Here is a 27,426-nt window from a genome sequence, read left to right on the forward strand (position 1 = left end):
TAATGAACAATTGTCAGTGTCAAAATGAAGTAAAAAACCATACTGTACCACCCTAAAATTTGGACATATGGACCAGCTGTATAACAATTTGACACCAAATCATGGTTAAGGTTATGTTCACTTCACTTCCCGTACCTTTCTTCCGTGAATTCATTTTCAAAACAAATTTAATCAAAAATCACGAGAAACCTTTTCGAATTTGAAATAAACTCTCGCTCGTTAGGGCGCAGGCTCAGTTACATAAAAAAATGTTGACACTCAATGTGACCAATCGTATTATCATGAAAATCACAGTTTGGCTCATACCAACAAGACAACGTTTTGACAATTGTTTATTAAAAAAATTCAACTATAGGATTCATGGATCTGTAAGTATGGTTGCCTATTTCAAATGAATCGACTTGTCCATTTTAGAACTGAACATAGCCATTTTACATTGTATGTACAGCGAAATAAAAAACGCAGTGTATATTTTCCCAAGCAATTACTTGGTGTTGTAACTTACCAATTTTCCGTTAAAATCTCACACGCACTTGTGAATTATTTTCTTAAAATTTTCCTATCTCTTCACTCATGTTTTTGTTGCTTAGAAATAGCAATAGTATTCATAAGCTTATCTATATACACTGCGTTTTTTATTTCGCTGAACATATAACGTAAAATGGCTATGTTCAGTTCTAAAATGGACAGGTCAATTCATTTGAAATAGGCAACCAAACTTACAGATCCATGAATCCTATGTTTGGACATGAAATTGTGAACCGCATGGTTCCAACTCGATCACATTTCAGGCACATCACACATTTCCAGCATTTCAGCAGTGTAGAATACTGCCGATAGAATTCATCTCCCATGTAAAATTCCTCATTTTTACTTTGTCTACACATTTCCAATAGCTTTTCACAAATTCACAAAACGATCACAAACAAATTTAAGTATTGAAATTTGCACAAGACAACGTCTGTCTGGTCAGCTGGTAACTAATAATAATTCATATACTCATAACATAAATGGGATATTATGACCAGAAAAAAATAAAATTGTATTTTACTTCCGCGACACGTCAAATTACAACAAATGCTAATTCTACATGTTGAAAAATGTATTTGAGAACCGGTTGAACTACGCATTAATATCTACTATTCTTTTCAGTTTTAAACACTGAACCCAAATTCACATGTACGAGCCGAGACCATCCAACATGGATATTTCCTCAGATAACACTTCAAGACTCTTAGACGAAAGCACAACCGGCGACAGCAGCGATATGGACCGAGACGAAAACCTCGCCCGAGTGGAAGTCGCCACCCTGGCAATAATTTTCCTCGTCACCGTGATCGGCAACAGCACTGTCTTGCTCGCTTTATGGACCAGAAGGAGGTACACTTTTACGATCTTAATTAAATCTCTTAAAGACCAAACCAAACAATCATTATCCTCAACCAACAAAACCTGACTGCTCGCTCATAACGAGCCCTTCACAGCTCCCTCACACCGTCACCCCTAAAACTCGATACGTTCCAGATACGCCGGCCGGAAGAAATTATCCCGAATGTACTTCTTCATCCTGCACCTTAGCATAGCCGACTTGATAACGGCGTTCTTGAGCGTGCTGCCGCAGCTGGCATGGGACATAACTTACCGGTTCTACGGAGGCTTCTTCTTGTGCAAGGTTATCAAATACGGACAGACCCTCGGCCCGTACTTGAGCTCGTATGTGCTGATGGCGACGGCGGTCGACCGCCACCAGGCCATTTGCTACCCGCTGACCTACTGCTCGTGGACCTCGAGGAGGTCCAAGGTGATGGTCTACCTGGCGTGGATCACCAGTCTTGTCTTCTGTATTCCACAGGTGAGCGTTTTTCGACGACTGATGGGTGAAGGACGTCGTCAATTCAGGACGCTTTAAAAAAGGAGGAAACTTTTATTGCGGACCGTAATAATTCTCGCGGTTGAAACGGAAACGAGGGCTCGTTGGTTTTTTTGTCGAGATGGGGTGAAAAGAGAATTGGATTAATATGTCTCCAAGGAGACGAAATCCTCGATGTATGAGAAAAAGGGAATGTTAAACGATGGCATGACAAATTTAAATCGATGGGATTAAATATTTAAGAATGAGGGAGATATGAGTTAAAGGCGACCATTAGTCCAGATAATACCTCTCGAAAAATCTGTTAATAATGGTAAAACCCATTTTACCACTTATTCTGGAATAATTGTTGCTTGCAATCACAGTAAACGTCTGTAAACTTTGCTGAAATCGAAAAGTTGTTTTCTAGGTCAACAACAGCGCATTGTCTACGTTTCTTTAACATTTCACCGAAAAATCTGCTTACCAGCGGGGCAGTGGCGTTGCGTTTGGCAATAAACCTGATTAATTACCCATTCTTACTAATGCAAAATGTTGCTCTTGTTTATTTTCTAAATTTTCTCCATTACCAGATAATAATAGTAAAATGCACAATTGTAATTCCAACGTATAAAATTCATGATTTATTATAATTATAAAGTAGCATTTGAGATCGCAAATTGTCTACGCCCATGCATTGAACACTTATTTGCACAGAACTCTGCTACGACATGACCGATAATTTGCAACGCCTACTCTGATTTGTTTTCTTTTTGATCATCTTCTATATACCGGGTGATTCAGATTGGTATTCGCGCCCCTATATCTTTTTTATTTTAAGAAAAAAGTATAGCAAATTATATATATTTGTAAATCGCTTATGAAACTACAATAGATGACGTTGTCAAATCTTCTCTACAATGACATATGTCAAAGTTAAGACAGTCAACTTTTTTTTTTAATAGTATATTATACATTTCTTAGTCTATTCTTGTAAAAAGCTTTTTTTTCTACATTTGAATGTGTAAAAAAAGTTGACACTTGCAATAGGAAAAAATCGAGAAAAAAAATAAAATATGATTTAATTTATTCGAAAGTGTTATTTTCTAAAAAGAGCTTGTTAGCCATGGAGACAATTGAATTTTGACATTAATAGCGTCAATTATTAAAGTACCTACATTTAAATAAATAGCTATGTTATAACCTACATTTAAATAAATAACTATGATATAACATCTGGCTTCGAAACCTAACTTCTTCCTGACTATACCGCTTTAAATGCATACACGATGAAAATATGTAGGTAGTTGAATTTTGATAGTGCATGAATGACATGAGTCTTGCGAATCGTATTCGAATTATTCGAATATTTGAATAGCTGACTATTAAAATTCGAATAAGTGTAAATTCTAATATTCGAATAAAGTAAATTCAGGATGGATCGGGTATTTCGCGGTCAAATAATTTTATTTTTTGGCTATGTAATTCTTAAAATAGTGAGATGCAGGGAACCAACATAACGCGAATTTAGCATAGTAAATTCAGTATGAATTTGGTATTTCGTTCGAGTCTCAGTTTTCTGGCCGAGGCGCACCCGAGGCTTGAAAACAAACAAGGTCAAATAATTTTATTTTTTGGCTATGTGGTAGTTTTGTAAATAGTGACATGCAAGAAACCAATATGATGCGAATTTACAAATATTTGGCTAACTAGCTCTTTTTAGAAAATAACGCTTTCGAATAAATTAAATCATATTTTATTATTTTTCTCGATTTTTTTCTGATGTAAGTGTCAACTTTTTTTACACATTCAAATGTAGAAAAAAGAGCTTTGCAAGAATAGGCTAAGAAATGTATAGTGTACTATTTAAAAAAAAAAGTTGACTGTCTTAACTTTGACATAATGTCATCGTAGAGAAGATTTGACAACATCATCTATTGTAGTTTCACAAGCGATTTACAAATATATATGGTTTGCTATATATTTTTTTTTAACAAAAAAGATGTAGGGGCGCGAATACCAATCTGAATCACCCGGTATATAAAACAAAGTCGGGTTAGTTACACCATTTATAACTCAAGAACGGCTGGACAGATTTTTATGATCTTTATATTGTTGGATTTGTCTCCGCCCCGATTAGCAGAATAACTATTAAAACATCGGGAAAATTAGAAAAAAAAAATAAAAACCATGGAGAAAATTCATTTTGAAGGTTATGTCATTTGTCATTGTACGCGCATTGACAATCAATCCAATCGGTAAAATTCCTTGCTCCCACGAGGATTACATTACATTTTTGTACATTTAATTTATTAGTCCTAATTCATTTTGAATATTCATTTTTTCTTAATAAAAAAAATAATTTCATTCAGCTGATAAGTTAACACAGCATTTATTGGTTCTAAGGCGGTACGAAATTCGCCGGGTCAGCTAGTATTGTATAATTAGTTCGAAACACCTTATGTTAATTTACAAACATTTCAAAATATAGACCATGTAACAAATATTTCACCTCTTTTTAACTTTTTGTTTTATTACTTTCAATTTATTTATTTTAATACTGGGTAAAAAAATAAACGAGTGCCGAGGAATAAATTTAAGTAACGTTGTGTTTTTCAATAAAACCACGAGAGCTTTTAAAGATCTTTTAAATTTTTTTTAAACAACTTAAACCACGGAATATTTGGTTTTTAGCACAATAAGGGGTATGGGGGATAAGCTTTTGTCGAATTCCAACTTGACATAGTTTAAAGTCCGTCGCAGTTTTATAGGTCTGTTGTGCGCAATTTATTCCACCCTCAACTCAGGAGCATTGAAAATGGTGGTGAGGTTTTAACCCTTACTATAGTTAGACATGCAATACAGGAGAACAAATGACGGGTACGTTAACATTATTTTAACTGAGACTACCCATAAACCTGTATCTTCGGACCAGAAAATCTAACATTATTTAATGAAAAGCTATTCTACAGTTATTTTTGAGAATTAAATAATTACTTTTATATTAAGTGCGTTAAGTGAGTGCAGTAGTAAAAGCCTTTGAATGCACAAAAAACATCTTCACGCATGAAATATGTATTATAGATGATGTTATGAGGAGCAAAAATGAAGTTTTATGTGCCGCGGCTGGTAGATTGGCTGCCAAACGCAGTGAGGCAGACAAACCAGCCAAAGCACATAAAACCATTTTTGCTCCGAATAACATATACTATTTTTTCTTCAAACCTTCATAACAAATTATTTAAGACATGTTAAGAAACCAGGTAGGAATTTCAAATGATTTAGCTAGTTTACTTTACAGCCGCTCATCAGCGGAGATAATAATTTCACGGACGCCCTCAGTGGAGATAATAACTTCACGGACGCTGGTCAGCTCGTTAGATGGCATGACAATGAAGTGACACTTTAGCATTATCAATGCAGCAGTGCAATGTCATATTTTACGGACGTTTGAAGAAAAAATGTTTTTTTTATAATTGCTTTCAAGAACAACATTTTAAAATTCAAATTTTTGTAGCAAATAAAGTATCAAAAAGTAACCACGTTGCCACGTAACTAATAGAAAACAGTGCGTGAAGTGAAAAACAGAAAAGCTTATTGTTTGTATAGTTTCAATCTTACTAACACTGAAAAAAAATATGTGAAAAAATAACCCCACTTCACGCACAATTATCTATGCGTGAATATTAATTTTTTGAAGTAATTATAGAAAAAAAAATATATTAAAGCGAAATCAGGGTCATTTAAAATTGGAAATCAGTTTGATCAGTATGACTAATGAGTATACAAAAGTTGGAAACATAAAAAAATAAGAAATTTGAATATTTTATTAATGACTTTATCTATATAATAACAAGGAAAATTAGTTAGTTTTTATTATATCAGTGTATTACATAACCAAGTAAAAAAGTAAGTTTGAGAGATTTTGTTTTTGATTTTCTGTCCAACTGAAAGAGAGAAAAATGGTACATAATGTTTACACCCAGTATACTATTTCTTACTTTTACGTTGACTACAAAGTATAAAAAAATCTACTTATTAAATTATTACATAATTATTTAATACATTAAAAATTGTACATGTTGCAGAGGTAAAGAAAAAACTTACTTAAAGGGCAAGCATTGTAAATTCTATGGATCACAACTGTCAGACATTTTCATTAACGTTTTCTCATAATTAAAAACCATGTTTTTCAATTTTTTTTAATCAATATTTTATAGCCCTTAAATTAAAATGAGATACGGACTTGGCATTTTTTGTAAGTATCGGTGCGAAACAAATCACGAGAGAGCTGTTATTATTGTTTCCTGTCTTCTACACACCTCCGTTGTACACACATCTCTTTGATAAATTTGCAACATAACCAGTAAATCATGTTGGAGATGAAAAACGTATATTTTATTTAAATGTATTCAATATAGTTCTTCCAAAGTATTTTTCTTCAACGAGTTCCAACAATACAAATATTCAAATCAACTTCTGTTTGTTATTGCATTCCTCAGTAGCGGCAAAATAATAACTTCACTTTAGAAAATTATTAAATGACCTTTTATAACAATATAACATAAATAACAGATTTAAAAGTGAAGAAGTAAATTACATATTACTAATATCTTGCCGATGTATTTTTATTAATCATTAATTAGAAAATCGAATTCATGTTCTTTTATTTGTTAAAAAACATTATTTTTAATTAAACTATTTTTTTTGTTTAACCATAAAATTAATTTTATAGCGCACGCAGTGCGTAGAACGACCCTTCTGAAAGGCCGATGGCATAATAAAAAAAAATTTACTGTAACAGAGACCAAATTTACGAGCAATATCGAAATTGACAGTTATCCAAGTGAAAAACAGTTCCCTTTCATGCATTATTCCTCTTAATTAATTTTAATTTTGATTTACTCTTCGAAGTAAAAGGCGGAAATGACAAAATTAGAGTTGAATGAACTAAATGTACCGAAAAAGCAATCATGACAAATTGTAACTACCCCCAATTTAACTACATACTTACTTGAAAATTTTCATTACCTATTATCACATTGGTTTTATTTCAACCAATTTTGTACTTTTGCAAACAACAGACATTCGGCAAAAAATGCCATTATTCCTTGTTTGAACTTTATGCTGTTGGATATTAAATTGACAAATAGCTTTGGTGTGCAATAAAGCTCCTATGTTTCGCAAGAGTTGAACATTCTGGGCAGATATTCATATCATATCCCCTGGAGTACCATAATGCAATCTAGAAACCGCGATCCAATTATATCCATAGATTTTCTGTTTTCATAAAGGAATCGTTTACTTAAATAAATTCGCAATAAAACAGAAAATGAGCAATAAACTGGGAGTCGCATTCCAACCGGGGTAAACGAATGAAATTCAAGTTCGACCAATAAAAAACTTTGTAATACTAATAAGGCACCAAATTCTTATCTAGACTCCTTTATTGATTTTAAGATATCTGGGCTTATTCACCCATTATTCAAGAAACAGTTTTTTCATTATTTGAGAGGATTCTGTTACATAGTTAAGAAATTGGGAGAATCGCTGTGAAGTGAAACAGTGTTAATTACTACGAAAGCTTGACATGAATAAGAAGTGATAATTAATTTAGCAAAACAGATTGAGTTGCGATAATTACAGCCAGATCAATAAAAAGAGTTCATGAAGGGCAAATAATCCAATTTCGTTGGTTCAGTGCAATGTAAAAAAAAATGTACAACATCTTTGTCTCTGTACAACAGAATTACTACGAAAAAAAAAACAATTAATAAAATTACTGCGTTAATTTATTTAGCAAATTAAGCAAAACTGATTAAATGCAAATGTACTCATGTGTAAAATAAAGTTACTCAAACTGTAAAATAAAGTGTTCTATTTACTATCAATACATAATGTCAAACTTTATGACATTTATTTGAATGACATACTTTATTAGTGCGGTACGGTGTCACTTTATCACACTATTGGTAAAGTGCAAAGTAAAATACGCTGGGTTCAAAGTGACGATGCTCTCATTTGCCACAGTTAGTGTTTTCTTTTTTTAATATTACAACATCTTCTGTTAATAATTGATAGTAGATAAGACGTATGATATTCTTATCGTAATTTCATATTTCAATACTTGACAATGTTCTCATGTTATATCGTAAAATGTCGCATTACAATCCTCGTGTCTTAAATAACTATTATTTTGCATTATGAAAAAGGCCCACTTTAAAATCATAAAATAAATAATCATTTTTAAGGGTGTCTAAAAAAAAACCGCTAAGTTTTCGCTTTCAAAAAAATTACAACAAAAAAAAAATTGAAAAATGTTTGTGTTAAAAAAAACACTGGATACAGATTTAAAGCCAACTCGCTGAATTTATTGATTTCATTGTAAAATTATTCGTGGTTTGAAATAAATTGTCGGTGCTATTTCATTATTTTTTATTTACAAAAATAAACGTTTAAATCCCTTATTACCCATAAATTTTCCCCTAATGTAGAAATAAATTGATGGCGATACAGATAGAGTTTTTGTGCAGCCAAACTTGCCATAATTCCAGTTTAAAGGGATTATAAGCCGACACGAACCATAGCTAAAGGCCTGAAAAAGTTTTATAACATGTGTTAATCCCCCACCGTCTGCTCTAACAGGTGAACTGATTTTGCTAAAAGAGAAGTTTAGTCGGATACATGGACAAAATGTTTTTTGAGATAATTGTCGAGTTATCTATTATGCAAAGCTATAGTGGCGTAAAACTGATAAATCATAGCTAAAAGCTGAATCCTTTGTAGGTTTGTGTAGGAGAATTATCGAAAATCATACCATCAGAACCGAGTTGACGAACTAAAATATTAACTTTATGCAAAAGCAAAATGAAAGATATTAATGCAAATATAGTTTTCTAAAGCGAGTCATGCAATTAGTTTTCTACTGTTGAAATCAAAATTGATTTCATACTGCCGAAGACCATAGCACCAGAAAAAAATGTTTTTTAATGTCTGCAACACAATACAATCTACCACATTTTAAGGGAATGCAAAGAATCTAAAAAATGTCATTCCTGTTTTTGCACACAAAAAATTCAATTCATACATTGTGAAACACACATCACAATTTATTGTTCTCGTTGTTTGTGTAGGTGTAGCTAGATTGAAAAGTATTGGCTTAATAAGAAATATTAGCTTGTGTAAGGGGTACCAACTTGATAAAAAACTAGTTGCATTTAAATTCTTCATAAACCATTACACTTTTAGAATTCAGTTAAGTTTAAAAAACTTATTAGAGAAAAAAAAGCAGGTGTCAAGTTTAAGTTTTATACAAACATTCAGTATAGAACTAATTATGAGAGTTGTTTAATTTAATTTTTGGTGGACATACGGAAGAAAAAAAATAAAATCAACAATTTACCAACAGGTTGTATGTTTCCTAATTTTAGAATGAGAAAAAAGAATACAAGCCCTTCTGGGGATACTAATTTTGTTCGTACGTTTTTTACAGAAAACAACAATCAATACGTAAAATTCTTGTCGTCTGACGTCGAACCAACTGGAATATAAATAAGTCAAGATAAATACAGAATATCCAAATTTCTCGCGGGCCATGTAACGTTATTTGTAGATAGCACAAATTCTATTCCAAGAAGCATTGAATTTACGCACGAGAAATATCAAAAAAGTATCTATTGTCAGTAAATATCTGTTTATTATAAAAAAAATTTATTACACAGTCTAGGACTGGTTTACAAATCTATGAGGGGCATGGTGACCAACTCAATAGACCGGGACCAATGGCTTAACGTGACTTCCGAATCACGAGACAGAATATAGCCTTTTTTTTTAATTATTTTAAATTTCGCCCTGGGTCGGAATCGAACCCGCGACCCTCGCGTCTCTGAGCCGAAACGGACTCCCTTAGGCTATATTCTGCCTATATGACTGAAATAGTTACTACCAAATATGTAGATTAGGAAAGGTATTCTGTTTTTTTCTTGTACGATCAATTCTTTTTACAAATTTTCCTGAATTATTTTTTATTCAGGTATGAGTTTTTGAGCACCAAGAGCGTTTGAGAATTCAAATTGTAAGAAATATGTACTATATTTTACGTGCCTACACACTCTTATTTAATAATTGTATCTAATTAATTGGTATACATAATTCGTTAATTTTCAGTTGGTTGTTTTGAATTTGCCAGTATAGACCAAAAAGTATAAATATTTCAAGTTAAAAACCGTTCTAAAACGCAAAGAGGGTGGTAAGGGCGTTCAATGGGCGTAGACAAATTGTGGTCTCAAACGCTACTTTACATTCGTAAGAATGTGTACCTAATTTACCAGCTTTATTGCCAAACGCGACGCCACTGGTAAGCAGATTTTTCGCTGAAATGTCAAAGAAACGTCAACGAAGTGCTGTTGTTAACCTAGAAAACAACTTTTCGATTTCGACAAAGTTTACAGACGTTTACTGTAATTGTAAGCAACAATTATCAAAATAAGTGCTAAAATGGATTTTATAATTGAAAATGAAGCATTAATTACGAATAATTAATTAATTAATAATAGATTTTTCGAGACGTAGGCAACCAATAAACTGTGCATAGCAAGTATGCTTGTGACAAACTTTTCGATAAAACAAAAGCACTCTTGATTTGTTTTGTTTTTGATCGCTCGAATCTTCAAAATGTATTCTGTGCTTTTGAAACGACGCGCTTTGTAAATTAATATTTGCTCTTCTTATTATTGATTTAGTATCCTTGTTGTCAGCATAAATAAACAATAATATCTGTATTACCATAAAAAAAATAACGGGGGATTTCCAATTAGCCAAATATGTATCAAGATGAAGCGTTCATTTTTTATTCACTTTGAAAATCCATAATTTATTTTTTATTGTTTTTCTCTTTTTCCTTTATAAAGATGTAAAAATTAATTCAATTACATATACAGGGTGTTTGAAAATTGCTAGTACAAAAAAAACTGGCATCTGGAAGCCCTAAGAAATCCAAGAAACCAATTTTTAATTTTTTAAAACAAAAGGGATAAAGTAACCCTATTCCTGCATATTCTACGCCTCAGGCGGGGCAATATTTTTTAAACCTTGGTAACCAAGCGTGATGATCGTAGTGATAATGAAGGACTATACAACAATATGAAAAATTTATATTTTTTGCAAGATCTTGGCAACCACAGATTGACAGTTTAAGAACATCAAATTTTTTATTTCGTTATTGCTTAACAACGTGAAGTGTCTTTTTAAAATACCTTAACTCAGTGGTGCACTAACAATTTTAACCCAATTTTTAGTAATTTTTATCTCGAAAACTAGAGGATTTTTATTAGAATTTTCTTTTGCCGATGACTTCAACTCACCATCACCAATTACCAGGTTTTTTTTGTACTAGCAATTTTCAAACAGCCTGTATACATTTTTTAAAATTGATGCTGACATAAATAAAAATTAAAAACAAATTATAATAGGTTAGCTAAATGAGCAGTATTTTTTGGTAATCTATAAAAAAACTATCACCATGTCTTTTCTTTTTGCTAATATGTAATTAGTGATGCAACATGTGTACAGAACACTACTAATGTTAGTGGGCTGTCAACATACACGACCGCAGCGAGTGTTGTAATCCCACTTGTAAAATAGCTCTTCATACAAAATTTACACACATAATAATTGGTTCGTATAACATCATTATGTCTAATACCGTATGTTTCAAAAAATTTCTAGTCAAGTAGGCTCTGAAAAACAAAAGCATTAAAAATTATTTTAATGGTGCAACAAAATATTGGAATATTTTTAAATTACATATTACATTATCACATTTTTCATTACTTAAATTTTTTATACATATTTTTATTAGGTATAATTGTTAAAATTTCCAGTTCACAAATTTTTTTCTTGCCAGTGTTGTGGCTTAGTAAAAAATTACCACCGTAACAAATATTTATTTCAGATCTCGTGTTGCTGTTGTTTTTCTTTTAAAGTTATATCTAAAGACATATGATATTTCATCGATTTGTTAACTGTTCCGAATTCCATCTTATTATTTAACTAAATGAAACTTTGAGGTGTGCACGAAAAAATTGTCATTCCGGATACGAAACAATGTAGCACAGTCCACATTTTTGAAATATATTTCGTGAAAACGATTTTAATAAAGTTTCGCCACCCCAGTCTCTCCCACCTCACGAAAATACCATTCGACATAACAACCTCTCACCGTCTAAAAGCTGATAGAATTGATGACACAATTTATGGTGTAACCGGAGGATCAAAATCCCGGATTAGTCCTCGCAACAAATCGCATCAAGGAAACTTTCACAGCGTCGTAGACAAATGCGAGATCTCTCTTAAATCTCGTCCGAGTAAGTGTTGCTCGCGTCTTTTGTGTTCTGAATACCAAAGGCTCTAAAAGCAAATATAACGTCGGTACAGTGAAAAAATTGCCATTTTATAACTTAATGCATTAGAACGTTACGTATTTGAGTACAAAAACGTAGTATGTCTGCCAGCTTCATTATTTCTTTTTTTTTAAAGCTTTAACACTGTGTGCGCTACTCCGTGGCTAAAATGAGCGTCAAGAACTCGATAAAATAAAACTAATCTATTCATCAGCAGCACCAACACGAGGATTTTATTCGGAGCAGAGAAAACGAAGTTTAGGAATTTTTAATATGCTTAATGTCGGTGTCTGCACCGCATTCTACTCGATTGTTGACTATGTTATTGGATCGCAGCGCTGACATCTGAAAGAAGAAACTTAATTATCCTTAATCCTTAAACACATGAATTAAACATCCGACTCGGACGAGTTCAGTTAAACTTTTGTAACTTTCGAGATGTTCCTGAAATAATTATCAGCTCGAACAAATGCCCAATTACTTACTCGAGTTTTTCCTTTCAGCTGACTATATTCACTTACACCGAAATCGGCAAGAACGAGTACGACTGCTGGGCCATTTTCCAAGAACCATGGGGTAAAAAAGCATATGTGACATGGTTATTATCCGCCGATGGCCGCAAAGCTAATTTAAATCGTGTCAAATTTTAGGTACAGCATATCCGTGTTCATGGTCCCCTTGGTCGTCCTCATATTCACTTACACTTCGATCTGCATGGAGATCTGGCAAAGTTCGGAGTCCAGTCTGAGACCCAGGAGCTCCCAGAAGTCGGCGCCAGGGAAACGGACGCCTTTGATCTCTCGAGCCAAGATTAATACTGTCAAGCAGACCATTGCAGTCATTGTAATGTATATAGCATGCTCCTCTCCCTTCATTTTAGCTCAGTTATGGGTCACCTGGGACCCCGAGAGCCCCTTCATCGAAGGTAAGCACCGCTTGAGGCACACTCGTTCAAAATTAGAGACCTGTGTTTGTTCAGTTAAGACGGAATTTGTTGTTGCAATTCGCTGATTGGAGAGGTTGGGGAGATATTATCCTCTTCAGATAAGCCTTTTCTGCTTGTGCTATTCGTTCGAGTTGGTGCAAAAAAAAATATCCGTTTATAGAAGAATTCTACACTTATATTATTCTTGTACACAAGTGGATCTAGCTCCGATTCAGCTCCTTGTTCTGTTCGTTTATTAAGTAAAAACTAATAAGACATTAAAAGTAAAAGAAAGCACAGATTCTCTAATCATTTTTAAAAACTCTACGTCCACTCGATGATACTCGTCCAGTCTTATAAAAAATAAAACAAGACTTAATCTCCGTTAGTACTATCTTTTAAAAGTGTTATTTTTTACTTCCTTAATGGTTTAAAAATGTGAAAAAAAATTAAAAAAATATTATTCACCTAAGTAAAATCTCTGTGCTTGTGTTGGCAACGATGTTATTAAGTGCGTTCTTTCGGTGCATAAAATAAATCTACTGAAACCGGTAGTTCAAAATTTGGCGTTCTATTGCATCAACATTTTCTGAATCTTCCCACTATTCAAACCATGTTTAAACATCGTAGCGTTAATAGGAAGATTGGTTTGCGCGCGAAACTGAGGGAATCTGTTACAGAACGGAACGAACTAATGTCTATGGGACTAACGGAATTAGGTGTTGGTGTTCTGTGCTGGGAGTTGAGGTTAGGATCAGAAATTATAGTGAATTGGGGAAATTAATCGAAAATCTAGGAATGACGTTTGACGTTTGTTCGAGAAACCGCTACTAGCCGTTCTTTGGACAGCCCTAACTTCTGCTACCAGTGGATTTATTTATTGCACCAACAGAACGCACCTATTGTTTCCGGCAACTTAACACGAAAGCTATCAATTTCTGTTAGGGAATTTTATTTGTTATGTAATTACTACCAACAATGTTACCAGGATGTCATAGCCAACCCTCATCCCTATTCATCGTGAAATACATAACCAAACAAAATGAACCTCTGCGTATTTGTAAATTAAAATGTTCGCCCAAAACCCCTATTAACCCTTAATAAAAGCGATCTTAAATCACCCAAGAAATGAGATAAAGTATTACCTGAAGGCATCCGCATAATAAATGTGTTCATATTACGAGTATTATATGATTTAGCCGCCGACTGTGAAACAAGATAAACTTTGTTATTGAGTTTGGAACGGCTTTGCCCACGAAATCACAATTTTTATGGTTAAATTCGCTCTCTGAAATAATTATCCTTCCAGACTTTATAAAAGTATTTTCTTGTCAGTTTTAACGATGGCCTAATCCTACATGTTTTCCCCGACTTAATCATGTATTGTTGGCGTATGTTGCAGTCGAGCTGGCTTCATCTTACTTTACGTCACATAATTTCAAGGTTTGGCTGATTGTCTGTTGGATTCCCTCCTAATATCGCTCCAACAGGCAAGAGCCTCATTACATTATTTCCGAGAGACTTCAAAGTAAATCTCCCAAAAAAAAACTCAACATTACAGTACCTAGCTAATAAAGGAGAAAAAGCTTGGACGTTTATGAAACGTTCAAACGTTAATTCAGTCAACTGTAAAACAATAACAGTGTTGTAAATACTGATTGTTCCGCTTTGCTGACAAACAAACCATTGTTTAGTGCAAATTCAGATTGAAAATAAAATTAAGTAAGTGACAGAAAACTAAATTCGAAAACGCCGACGGCTTAATGCAAAGGGAATTGTGGGATAATCTGTTGGAATACAAAGTTTTAAACGATTTGCGCTAATCTGCCAAGTAACTCGTTTATTAAAACCTAAGCTGTTATCAGCAGAACATTATTTCCAGGGTGGCGGTCGGGGAAATGGTAATTTCCTACTTAACCCACCAATTTTACTTGCTTTAATAGTCTTTCGAAATATCACCCTCCATTAGCCTTTGAAATTTTTGAATTATTTAGAGATGTCATTTTCACTTGCATGACAATTTCCAGTTAAACTATGTAATGGCTTCCAAGAAGGGCAGCAAGTAGAGCAAGAAGTGACGCACCATTAAATGTTATTTTAATTGCTTGAGTGTCTCAAACCAACGATTGAATACTTAAGTGTCAAAAAAAAACTCTTTACACCAGCCAAAGATGTTTAGAATTTCTGCCATGAAATTCATTAATTATTTAAATATTAAATAAAACTAAAGGTTTCCAGTAGGTACATTTTTTTCTAGGAATGATATCTTGGTAGCCAACGAATCAATAACGCAGACTAGCCTTGATCTGCCCACATGCTGGATTTGTTTTAATACTGAGAACGTATTTCTTGTATTCGATGGGGCTTACTTACCATCGGATCAATATTTACAATTATTGGGACCGGCGAAATCGCCAAATAAAAAGTAGTTTCATCCGGGAAAACAATGAACTTGAAAAAGTTTTCCCAGGTTTCGATGGCCATCATGATCCACCCACTTTAAGTGGAAAGCCCTTTCAGAATTCTTATGAAATATAATGTAATGACATTTTTTTACAATACAGCTTGTGTTCAGTCGCAAACTAAAATGTTAGAATGCCATAAATGAAATAATATTTTGTTGTTTTGGAATTTAAACTTTTAACAATGTCTTAGGTTTCGTTGACTTTCTTAGATTTTCTTTAAAACAACATATATTCTAGAAGGAAGGATATTGCGGGCTGGTACTACAAAGAAATTTAACTTTTCTAGTTGCGTAAACTCTCCAAGTCTTATCTGAACGATCGTGAACTGTAATGAATTATTGGCACTGCTGCAGTTCGATAGATTGCAGCAAGGTCTCGAATACCCCAAGGGCCTCGCTCAAGTCCCTTGTTGTTTCTATTTTTATCAAAGCTTTAATTGGATTTTCTGGAAACAAACTAGATAAGCTCTAGATATTTAACTGTTGCCCATCTAGGAGTATAATCTGACAGTAAATTACTATTTTTGGCTAGATATGAAGAGTTCCTTAGATTTCGTATGTAGAGTTGTTTAAAACATAAACAGTATAAAAGTTCTCTAATGTACAAATCTGTTGCAATCGAAGTTATTACAGGGTATTTCACTAGTGATAATGAACCCGGCGGAATTGAAAATGCAACCCATAATACATTTCCAAAGTTAACTCTTTTAAAACCAATATCACTATCGTATTGTTTTAAAATGATTTTGAATCCATTATGGCTTTGCTTCCAATAATTTTATTTGTCACAACCGACATTTACGAAAAAGTTAAAATACAACAATAAATTAAAATGTATTCGAACAATGAGAAAACAGACATAGGTATGATCCTGATTTATGGCAGAAATGCTTTTGTCGTTGTGCGATTATAATAAAATACGAGAAAATAAGACAATAAACATTTTCTCAAAAACTTCGTTTATTCACACACATTTAGCAAGCGAATGACGTTTATGTAAAAATTTACGAAACTGTACAACTAACTATATTTTGTTTTTTAAATCAAAAAACAAATATCCACGTTAACTGCGCAAATGTATTCTGGGTTGCATTTTCAATTCCCTCGGACTCATTATCACTCGTGAATTATCCTGTATTTTAGTATGTCCGTAACATCCGAGATAGATAGAGGCCGCGAACAAGAAATAGTGACGAAATCCGGCTGACTAAACTGTGTAACTTATAATACCCAATATAAAGAAAATTATATAATAATACTACTTTACTTTATTTTACCCTACGGGCTTTAAAGGATTCCTATACTTTACACAGTTCTAAATAAACTTACAATTCCAAAATCATTCTTTTTTCTTTTTTTTAAATTAACCTACATTTTCTTTTATTCCCCACCCCTCTCCTTCTCTATCCTTTCCCTCCTCTTCCATACCTCTTTCATCCATCCTATCTCTCTTCCGTCTTCGTTCAGTATTTCTCCCCGTTCCTTTTCCTCCCTTTCTCTCATTTCACCGCATCCTCTCCACATGTGCTCGATCGTCTCTCTCTCCTCACGGCACATCCTGCACATTCTTTCCTCCTCCTCCATCCAGTACTTGTTTTCTCTCTCTTCGTTCCCACATCTAAATCTCGCCATCATTTTCCTTTCTTTCGTGCTCTCTCTCTCCCCAGATACACCGGAACATCCTCTGTCACGCACCTTTCATACTCCCTGTTGTACCTCGCTTCTCTGATTCTCTCCCTTCTCTCTTGCTTGTCCGTATCTCTGTCCCTCTCGCTCAGCTCCGCACACATCCATCTTCCTTCCGCTCTCATTCTTTCCACTTCCTCGCTGGCATACCCGTTCCTCCTACAGTACTTCTCTCTCTCCTTCTCATCCACGTTCTTTTTCTTTTCTCTATAGCACTCAGTCAGTATCCTGCATTCTTCCCTTCCGCCCATTCTGTCCTCAAACTTTGCCGCTCTCTTTCCCGCTTTTACTCTCAGCTTGCTCCTCTTGCACTCTTCCCTCACTATGTACCCTGGTGTTTCTCTGTCCACTCCTAGCACCCATCTCAAATATTTCTCTTGCACCCTCTCCACCTCCTCCCGTTCCTTCCATCTCCATATCTCTGCTCCGTACATCAGCACGCTCTCCACCATGCTCTCGAACATCATCATTCTCCTCCCGAACTCGCCTCCCCACATTCTCTCTCCTATTCCCCACACACATCCAACTACCTTGTTCGCCTTCCTCACTACCTCTCTCACTTGCGCCCTGACTGTGGCTCTCTCGTTGAAGGTGTAGCCCAGGTACTTAAACTCGCTCACTCTTTCTATCTTGCTTTCTTCCCACTTCCACTCGCTCTCCTCATTCTTCCTCTTCCTCTTGCTGAACACCATCATTTTCGTCTTCTCTACATTCACTTCCAGCTTTTTCTTTCTCACATACTTTTCCAGGTTCCTCATCATTTCTTTCATCTCTCTCTCACTCTTTGCCACAATCACCATATCGTCCGCAAACGCCAGGCTCCATACTTTCTCCCTACCCACTACAACCCCCCCCGCCTGCGCTTTCTTCAACATTTCGTCCACATCCGCTACGTATATCGTGAACAGCAGGGGACTGAGCGGGCAGCCCTGTCTCACTCCCTTTGTTGTCTCAAACCATTCGCCCTCTTTCTCTCCCACCTTCACCTTGTTCCTCGTTCTCGCATATATCTCCTCGACCTCGAAGAAAATTATATATTTCAATGAGTAAAACTGAATATTGTTTGAAGAAAAATAATTATTATGATGATAAAAAACAATAAAGAGGGTTTTCCACATCACCTTAGAGGTACCCAATACATGCGTTGGCTTGTGGAGGCCTCGCCAATAGCCCTATCGCTATGTGTTTTATAAGTTCAACTATTAAATTTAAGTAATTTTCTTTTTGGTGGATCTTTATTTTGGGTGCTAATTTGGTCGTTGATTAATTTTGAATAATTATTAAGAAATATATTGGCCAGGATATGACTATTTCAATATCAATATCGACTTCAATGTTTTGTTACATAAAATACATTTGTCATTAATTTCTTCTACATATTTTTCCAATTTTAACTTTGTCAACTCCCGTAAAATGATCCTTTGTTTACCGCTTCTTAGAAATTCAGTTTCATATTTATCGGAAATAAGCTCACTAAATATCTGTTATAATATGCCTTAATAGAAGTTTCAAAGAATAATTCAGAGGGTTGTTTTTTAGAGCACCTCTTGTTAATTTTTTTAAATATTCACCAACATTTGCAGAGTCATTTTCACCACAGTTCGTAAAATTTATAACAAAATCTGAATTGGTGGTAATGTATGTTAAATAATTTTCACAACCGTTAAAAAATTGAATTAGTGAATTGCACAGTATGCGGCAATATAGAACAAACCGTAACCTAACAAACATGACAATATAGCAGAATTTGGGGATGTATCAAATGAATTCTTTAGTATATCTGAAAAGAAAGAGATGTTTTCAGATAACCGAAAAAGACAATTATCATTTTCATCTCTGTCATCCACTGAAAAGTCTTTTAAAGAAAATGTTCCAAATTTCACCGACTTTAATTTAAGAAGGCTTAAAAGTTTTAATTATTGCTGGTCTTTTTCTTGCCACCTCTAATAGGAATCCATCGTTTCTGGTCATTTTATCGACTCTTATAACCGATGACTGCAAAATGTTTGATACACACTGAAAAGAAAAGACGATCACATACATATTAGTACTATCGTAATTGCTTGAACAGTTAATTTCAGGCATATTTAATGAAAGGAAAAAGACTCACCCAGATATGTTTTTAGTCAAATTTTTAGCTCTTTTGATAAAATGATATGTTTATTATTATATCCTAAACGGTACCAACCAAAAGTTTATTTTACACCTAATTAATAATATATAGCTTTCACTTTTTCATTTGTTGAAAAACACAAATTTTACGATGCACTTCAAACACAGCCAACGGCCATCCATATTAGCTGACGTTAACAGCAACAATCAATTAGCGTTTTTCACTCATTTAAGAATCGTCTTCAACCTAAATTTGGTAAATATAAAAAGACTACCACCTTTAATTTATCACTTTAACTTTTCAGAACTATTTTTTACACTTTTTAAAAAGAAAACTTGCGAAAACGGAACTACTTACACGTCGCTATCAACGAACAAATAGACTGTTCCGAGTTCCCGCTCGACGCATGGCGTGTGCACGGTCAGCCGAAACTTGTGACGTCAGATCACTTGACACAAGCTTTAGTCGTGGCCTGTATATTCACGGAGGCCTCGGTATGTCCTATGTATTAAAGAATGATTGCTCAACGTAATTTTTTCCAAATATTTTTCTTATCACTTTAATAATTCTATCCCAAAATAAGAACTAACCAATTGTTAGTATTACATCATTTAATATTTTATCAGTGCACACTTGAAGAATTCAATTCTCTGCTGTCTTTGCTTCTAGTGTCTATTGGTTAACAAATCAAATAGGTATTTAAGTTGACAACGGAGCTGTGTATTTATTTTTTCAATATATGTTTTGCATTGTACTTCCATGGTTTATTAAAGTTGAAATAAGAAGATTGACAAAAAAAACTTCGCTTCGCTTAATCAATAAAAAATTGCAACTAGGTAAAGTTTGATTAAGATTTTATTTCAATTATTTTTTTTTCTTCTTTCCAAAGTCTCATTTTATTAGTTCGAACTTCAGTGAAATACACTATGATTAGTTATTTGCTTCTAAAGACAAAAGAAATTTTATAAAATAAGTTTATGATAGCTAGAAATGGAAAGATTTATGTACAACGTTCAGGAAAAAAAAGTTGTACAATTACCTCAACCATTAAGAATACTTTCACGATAATTCTGTTTTGATTTTGCCAATGAAGGACTTTCCGTAAAGATATTTAAAACCTACTAGCAACACGATGAAGTTAAGTTTGCGAGGGTTCCACTTACTGACGGTTTATTTCAAGAAAGATCAATTTCTGCTGAGGGTATTTATTGTTTTTTAAAAACATTTGAGTTTCTTTCCAGTCTAAAAAGGTTGTCAATCTCGTAAAATTTCAACAAAAGCATCACCTCCTTTTGAAAAAAGTACTTCGCAAAAAAAATTTAATGTTTCTACCTACAAGTTAGGCTTAATTTTTTCCACGAAACTGTTAATGAAAAAATATATGTCAAATAACAAATACCTAACGGATTTGTAAACGTTTCAAACTCTTCGATAATATCTCGACATGAATATAAATGAACAACTGTTATCACCATTCTGACTTACCGGATATTCGCCCGTGCCAAATTTCAATTTCCTGTCCACCCTTTCGACAGCTGAGCCTCCATTCAAAACACCAACCCCCGATTTCTTGACTCCTCCTTTCTCTCCAAAAAAATCATAATCCCGCTTAAAACTTCTGACAGTTAGTAAATGATGTTTGGTTCCGGTAGAGTTTCCTTTGTCGGGAACCACATTATCTTAATGGAAACTTTAATTAGCGTTCGCGAAAATTTAATGACACCAGAGACTTCTCTCTTCGAAATAATGAATATGGCTTATATTATTACAGGTCCCGTGTTCGTAATCTTAGCGCTTTTATACTCTCTAAACAGCTGTGTAAATCCTTGGATTTATCTGGCATTCAACAAGGAGCTGCCGAAACTCCTCCTCCGACACTACACCGCCTCCAGCAAGAATTACAGGACGGCGGCTGGAGGTAAGACCCGACCGAGTGATTGCTTTTATATTGATTTAAAGCGATCCAGTCTAAACACTTTTTTTGCTCATTTGTAGTGCTTTACTAGTCGCTTTATTTGAATTATTTCCGTCCCATTGCTATCCGGATCAGACAAATTGGACGCCACGAAGGCAAAAAATTACGCCTAAACGATTACAGACAATAAGACAAATATACTGTCAGCAGAAAACTTGACTTAATGAGTGAATTACAACAAAATCCATACGAATCAATCTACGACTCGACTCTGATCGTCACAGCCCAACGAGCCACCCAAACACCACATTAGTGACACTGCTAATCCCCTCTCACAGTTATTTTCTCTGCTTGCATATTTCTTGCTGTGTGTAAAATTTTTTGCTTTCTTGCTGGCGTTCTACTTTGTGGGTCGACTCACTGGCATTTATTTTCATTTTATTTATTGCTTGGACACAGGTAACAGTGCAAGTAACTCCTCAGGTGACGCCCAGAGCACCTCTTTGCGACCGTTCTCGAGATGGTCGCTGTGCAATAGCGCCAGATCGAACAAATACCCCACGCGTGTGCCCCACAGGCCCTACGTCGCTCAATACAACGCAAGAAGATGGATAGTGACGACATCCACCTGAAATATGGACGGCGGTTGTTACAGCCGCGACAATCACGACAAGGATGACATTTCGGGGTCCTCCCTCATAGAAATCAGTGAGTTAACAACGGAACTGACAGAACTCGAGGTCACGGAGACTGTAATGTGATGGAATTTAAGACAGACGACCATGTGCTAAGCTAAGAAATGCTACTTGTACCTGACGACCTAAATTATAAGTGTAAGCATGAGAAAATGCCTTGAGAAAGATAGTTACAAGAACTGAATCGAGGTGATGATGATCGCTGAGTTAACTTCAACGCTTTGCTGCGCTTGGCTTCGACATTTTACTGTTCAAGTGTCTTTAACGCTCATCGATATATAGTTAAGGTTTTTTCGAATTTTATATAGTCGTAAGATGTGCAATTGTATTATTATAAAACTGTTGACGACCAAAAAGTTTAGTGCGCCTGTTTCCATTGGTTTATTTGGATCACGTGGCCGCGCTGGTCACCAATGAGGCTGCAGGACTGTACGACACGTGATCTAGTCAAGCCAACAGGAACGCCGGTTAACCATTACAAGACTTTAAGACTATTCGAACACACGAAATATATCCAGTTCTGTCCACTTTCCGATATGTATCTACCTATTTTGTTGTACTTCACTACTTCAGATGTGATACATTGTTATGATCGTTATAATATTATTATTGTTCCTGGGCTATGTAAACTTGTTGTGAGATATTAATATTTTATAAAAATTATTATTTGATGTAATATTTTTCTAAAATAAAATTTTTAAGTAAGTACGTAAGCATCCGAGTGATTACCTTGTGAAAATAGAATTCCAACAAATGTGAACTTCTTATCCAGTTGGATGTTTATTTGTGGACAAATCTATACCGACGAACACGACTTTGCATGTAAATAAAAAAAGAAAATAAATTTTATCTTCTCCAGTAACATGCTATTTTTGTATGACATGATTTTTTCGTGACAACATTAAATTGATTTTAAAAAAGAAGTGAAATCATTTATTACTGTTTTGTGTAATCCTTTTACCAGAAATGAAACAGTTTTAAATAATTTCTATTGTTGTGAAATAATTTTAGAAAAAATGCAGACAGAGAGATAATGTTGTTTTTTTTTATTGTAAACAACTGCTACTAAGAAATAGACCTTTCACAAGCACAACTGTTTATCTAATCGAACAAAAGATAAACTCAGCTTTCTGTGCTAACAGAATACTTGAGCGAAAAGATTTGAGCGCAACAGTTCCATGTCTGGAACTTCATTTTGTTCAGTTCAGAATGTCAACAATTGCGGATCGACTGTTATGTGGTATTTGACCAAATACAAGCAAATATTTGAACGGATCACTAACTACAAAAAAACGACCAAAGTTTCTGAATAATAAGTACTTACGTTCAAATTTCATTGTTCTGCGTAAAGATATAAAGACGAAGCGAAAGAACTACAAAAGAATCTCGTTATGGTTGTTCACTGTTTTTCCAAGATGAATTGAACGAAATGTAAACTCAATTTAAAAATGTATAAGGGATTCGATGGAAACGTGAAACAGTTTTCACATTTTTGCTATTTCACCGTAACAGTTTCACGCTTTAATCTCAGATGGCAATAAAGCTGTCGATACTTCGCAAAAGGGAATAAAAACACAATGAAATTTTATTGCAAGGGAATAACCGTCAAAGTCATATTAATAAGGGTTAAAGTAGTAATAAATCAATGAAGATTTGTTGGATGAGTCAAGTCTGAGTTTCCCATGAAAGTGTAAATAATTTAAAAAGCTGCAGCAAACCACTGAGCACTAATAGAATTTTATTCGGAGTTCCCCACATAAAATTCCGAGGTCGTTTCATTACGTAAGTATAAGTGTAGAGCAAATTACAATTTCAACCTTGCCTTAACTAACATCTGAAGCAGACATCGTTCAACAATGACACAAAGCGTGTCTGCCGAATTCGCGGGGCTGTAATCCTGCGAGTGATACATGTACATGTACGGAATGCAAATATCGTTCTGTGAAGAAAGTCAAGCTTGGGTTTTTATTAAAGCTATTTGGTTTTGAACAATAAAAGGTTATAAAATGTTGTGATGTCTTATAAAATAGTGGTTCAAAATTTCTGCGTCCTTTCGTCGAAAGAAAAATCAGGCCATCATATTTTTAATAGTGACAATAAACTTCTGGAAGAATCAGCAGAACCTATTACATTAAAATGAAAAATGCAGTGGAACACAATGGAGTTTTTAGGAAAAATTATCTCTTATTTAGACTAGGTACGATATTTCCGACGATATTTCCTCTGTGCTTACCCGGCACCTCCGCCATTTTTGCAACATGTACGAGAATATTAAAATCACAATTAAAATTCAAAAGTCAAATACGGCGAATAATACATGTTATAACTATAGTCAGTTTTTTTAATAATCAATTATCAGTGTCAAAATACAGTAAAAGACCAAACTGTATATTAAAAATCATTGACATTTGGTCCAGTTCTATCTCAGTTTCACCCTAGATTTCCCCTAGATCATTATTGAGGTTATGTTGCTGGCATATGTTTATGAGTGTGAGACACGTGTTTAATTTTGATTTAAATTGTCAAATATGACAATCGGTAACAATTTCAAAAGTCAGTGTTTCAAACGTGATTTACAAAATTCACTGTTTCGAATTTTCTGCCAACCTGACAACACTTTGACAATTGATTATAAAAAAAACAGACTTTATGTTGTTACAATAAAATATATACAGGGCTAGTCACATAAGGCTTATTTCTGAATTTATTTTGTACGCAACTAAAAATACTAATAACGCTGACCCGTTGATACCGTTTATAATGTGATTTAATTTCGTAATCAACGTAGGTATGTAATTTGGCTAAAAATGTCAAAATGACAGTTAATGAATTTACTTATTGATTTCATTAATCAGACAATAAAATTTCTAACAGTATAATTAATTAAAAATACGATACCGTAGTCAACAAGATTTTAAATGAGAATACATTTTGTTGAAAAATTTGTTTTAAAAATATATCGATGAATATAGAGGCGTATCAAGGAGTTTCCTATCGTATCAGCTAAATTAAGAACTATTTGTCTACCTACATTCACATAAGCGAACGACTGAAATAGGTGTAAATCAAGACTAACCATGGACAAAAAAAAAAATTTTAATAAAAGAATCATGATAACCTTTCATTAAAATTGTCCCAGAAAGGAAATTAAAATCAAAGAAATATAAATTCTTTAGTATAATAAGAATTCATCAACTGAACACATTTTCAATCATGTAGTTCTTTTAAATGATTTGGAATAGCATTCTAAAATAAAGTGTAAGGCGCAGAGAATTATCGAGACACATCTAAAACTTTCCCAAATCCGTACCTGTGTCGCGAGCGGAAGTGAGTCATGAGCGCCAAGGCCTACCTGGAATGTTCTGGCATAGGGGCGGATTGGAGAAAAGAAACAGGGCATGACACAGAAGTCAGGTAATTATATAGTGGAAGAGTGCCAAATTTAATTTAAATTTCTGTCGTGTCTAGTTAATGTTGATTTGGTGTAATTTATTACTAACAATAAAGATTATTATTGTTTTTACAACGTCAAACCCACAGTACAGATACACAACATTATAATATTCTTTATTATTTATATTATTTTATTTCTATATTTATTTACATTCATGATCAAAAGCTTAAAATTCCGAAGCGTGTTATTTTTTAAAAGTGTAGCAACTGAAATAGTTAATTATGCAACATAGATAAACTCTGTCCACTCATAGATTGCTTGACATAAATGTTACTAAAAATGTTTATTCTACGCTACAACAAATAGATCCGGCGCGAAATTTTAAAAAATGGAAAGAGCAGGTTTACACGTGATGTTTTATTATTATTCTGCATGTTTGCACTTAGGAAAGACGAAAGACGAAAGAAAACTTCAGTACAGTAGGAGTAATATATTAGGTTTTATTAATACAAGGTATTTCACGAGAAATAATGTGCCCCACGGAATAAAATAAAATACATTTTGGAATTTCCGAAAAAGCTGGCTACTGAAATTAAAATATCCAGCTTTTTTCGGAAATGGCTAAACACAAGCAAGAGATTATTTAATATGTACTCCTATTTAATGCATGAACAAAAATTACCTCTGTATCATTTTCGATGTTTGTAATCACTAATCAGATTCACAAATTTAAAAAAATCAACAAAAAATCGCAACGGAACAGATCAAAACAGCAACACGATTAAAACTAATAACTTTTAAAACCAGAGAATCAGAAAACAAAGCTCTAAAGATGTAAAATCGCAAATCTAAATGCTTAAACCACTTTGACAGGACTGACGATTTCAAATTTGAAATGTCATATCATTTATTTTTCGCGTGGGTTTCATAACAACCAATGAGAATCAGTGGCGCGAATGCTTCAAGATATTACCAACACAATCTGTCGGGGCGTAGAGCCACCCCCCTCCTTTCAGAACCGAGAACCACCCCTGCGTGGGTGAAGAGAGAGATTTGAGACGACAGTACCGAGATGGACTCAGGGTAGAACAGTCAGAGTCACAAGTCAGAAGTCATTCTTACCCAACATCTCGAGTACGGTCGTACGGTCCAAAGAATTGTATAAATGTAAATAAAGGTTTTACACAAAGCGATACGGTGTGTCAGTTCACGCGCGCCTACAGTCAAACCAGTGAAGCCTCCATTAGGCTGAGCAAACCCAGGAGCCCCATTTGGTTCCGAGCAATTCCTGGAGCCCCCATTAGGCCCCAAACATTGGTCCTTCGAGCCGGATCGTATCGACATCGAGGAAGCCACAGCGACAGAGGCAAAGGTAGAGTGCATGCCTTTTTTATCTGTTGATTAGTGTGTACATTTCCTAAAAACATGGCTAACGAGCAAGAATTGAAATCACTTAGAATACGTCGCGGTACGATCAAGAGCGCCGTCACGCGTGTATCTAACTTCGTAAGGGATTTCGGCGACGGTAACATTTTTCAGCTAAAGACACGTCTCGTGAATTTACGGGAGGCGTTCAAAGAATTTGACGCGGTTCAATTACAAATCGAAGTACTCGACGAAACGGCCTTACAAGGCAACGAGCGCGCCGATTTTGAGAACGCGTACTACAACATTGAATCGACCATTTTAGAGAAAATAGAAACCGCCACCGTTAATGAAGCCGCGACTATCGCTAACGCGACGGGCTTCACCCCATCGGTATCAAGCCATGGTACCGGTAACAGCAATGTTAGATTGCCCATACTAGAATTACCCACATTCAGTGGTAATTATCGGGATTGGTTGTCATTTCGCGACACATTCACGGCGTTGATACATGATAGCAATCTGTACACGAGTATCGAGAAATTCCACTACCTTAGAAGTTGCTTAAAAGACGAAGCCCTTAAGGCAATAGAATCAATTGCGGTTTCAGAGGCAAACTA

At 34.5% G+C, this 27,426-nt stretch overlaps 1 protein-coding gene across 4 annotated transcripts in view; it reads left to right on the forward strand.

Annotated features, from left to right (window-relative positions):
• LOC138122670 (oxytocin receptor-like) overlaps nt 1-22,755 on the forward strand; it is a 206,748-nt gene extending 183,993 nt beyond the window's left edge. For 3 of the 4 annotated variants that reach the window (XM_069036926.1, XM_069036924.1, XM_069036925.1), the window contains exons 2-7: nt 1,153-1,380; nt 1,525-1,852; nt 12,753-12,847; nt 12,900-13,174; nt 21,209-21,355; nt 21,812-22,755. In XM_069036926.1, coding sequence (XP_068893027.1) covers nt 1,178-1,380; nt 1,525-1,852; nt 12,753-12,847; nt 12,900-13,174; nt 21,209-21,355; nt 21,812-21,984 — 1,221 coding nt within the window. In that variant the 5' untranslated portion in view covers nt 1,153-1,177 and the 3' untranslated portion in view covers nt 21,985-22,755. The remainder of the gene's footprint in view (nt 1-1,152; nt 1,381-1,524; nt 1,853-12,752; nt 12,848-12,899; nt 13,175-21,208; nt 21,356-21,811) is intronic. The other variant, XM_069036927.1, reaches the window with a different exon arrangement.
• Nucleotides 22,756-27,426: the final 4,671 nt, after the last annotated feature.

Source organism: Tenebrio molitor, chromosome 2 (assembly GCF_963966145.1).
Source record: "Tenebrio molitor chromosome 2, icTenMoli1.1, whole genome shotgun sequence".
In the NCBI taxonomy this organism is placed as follows: Eukaryota; Metazoa; Arthropoda; class Insecta; order Coleoptera; family Tenebrionidae; genus Tenebrio; species Tenebrio molitor.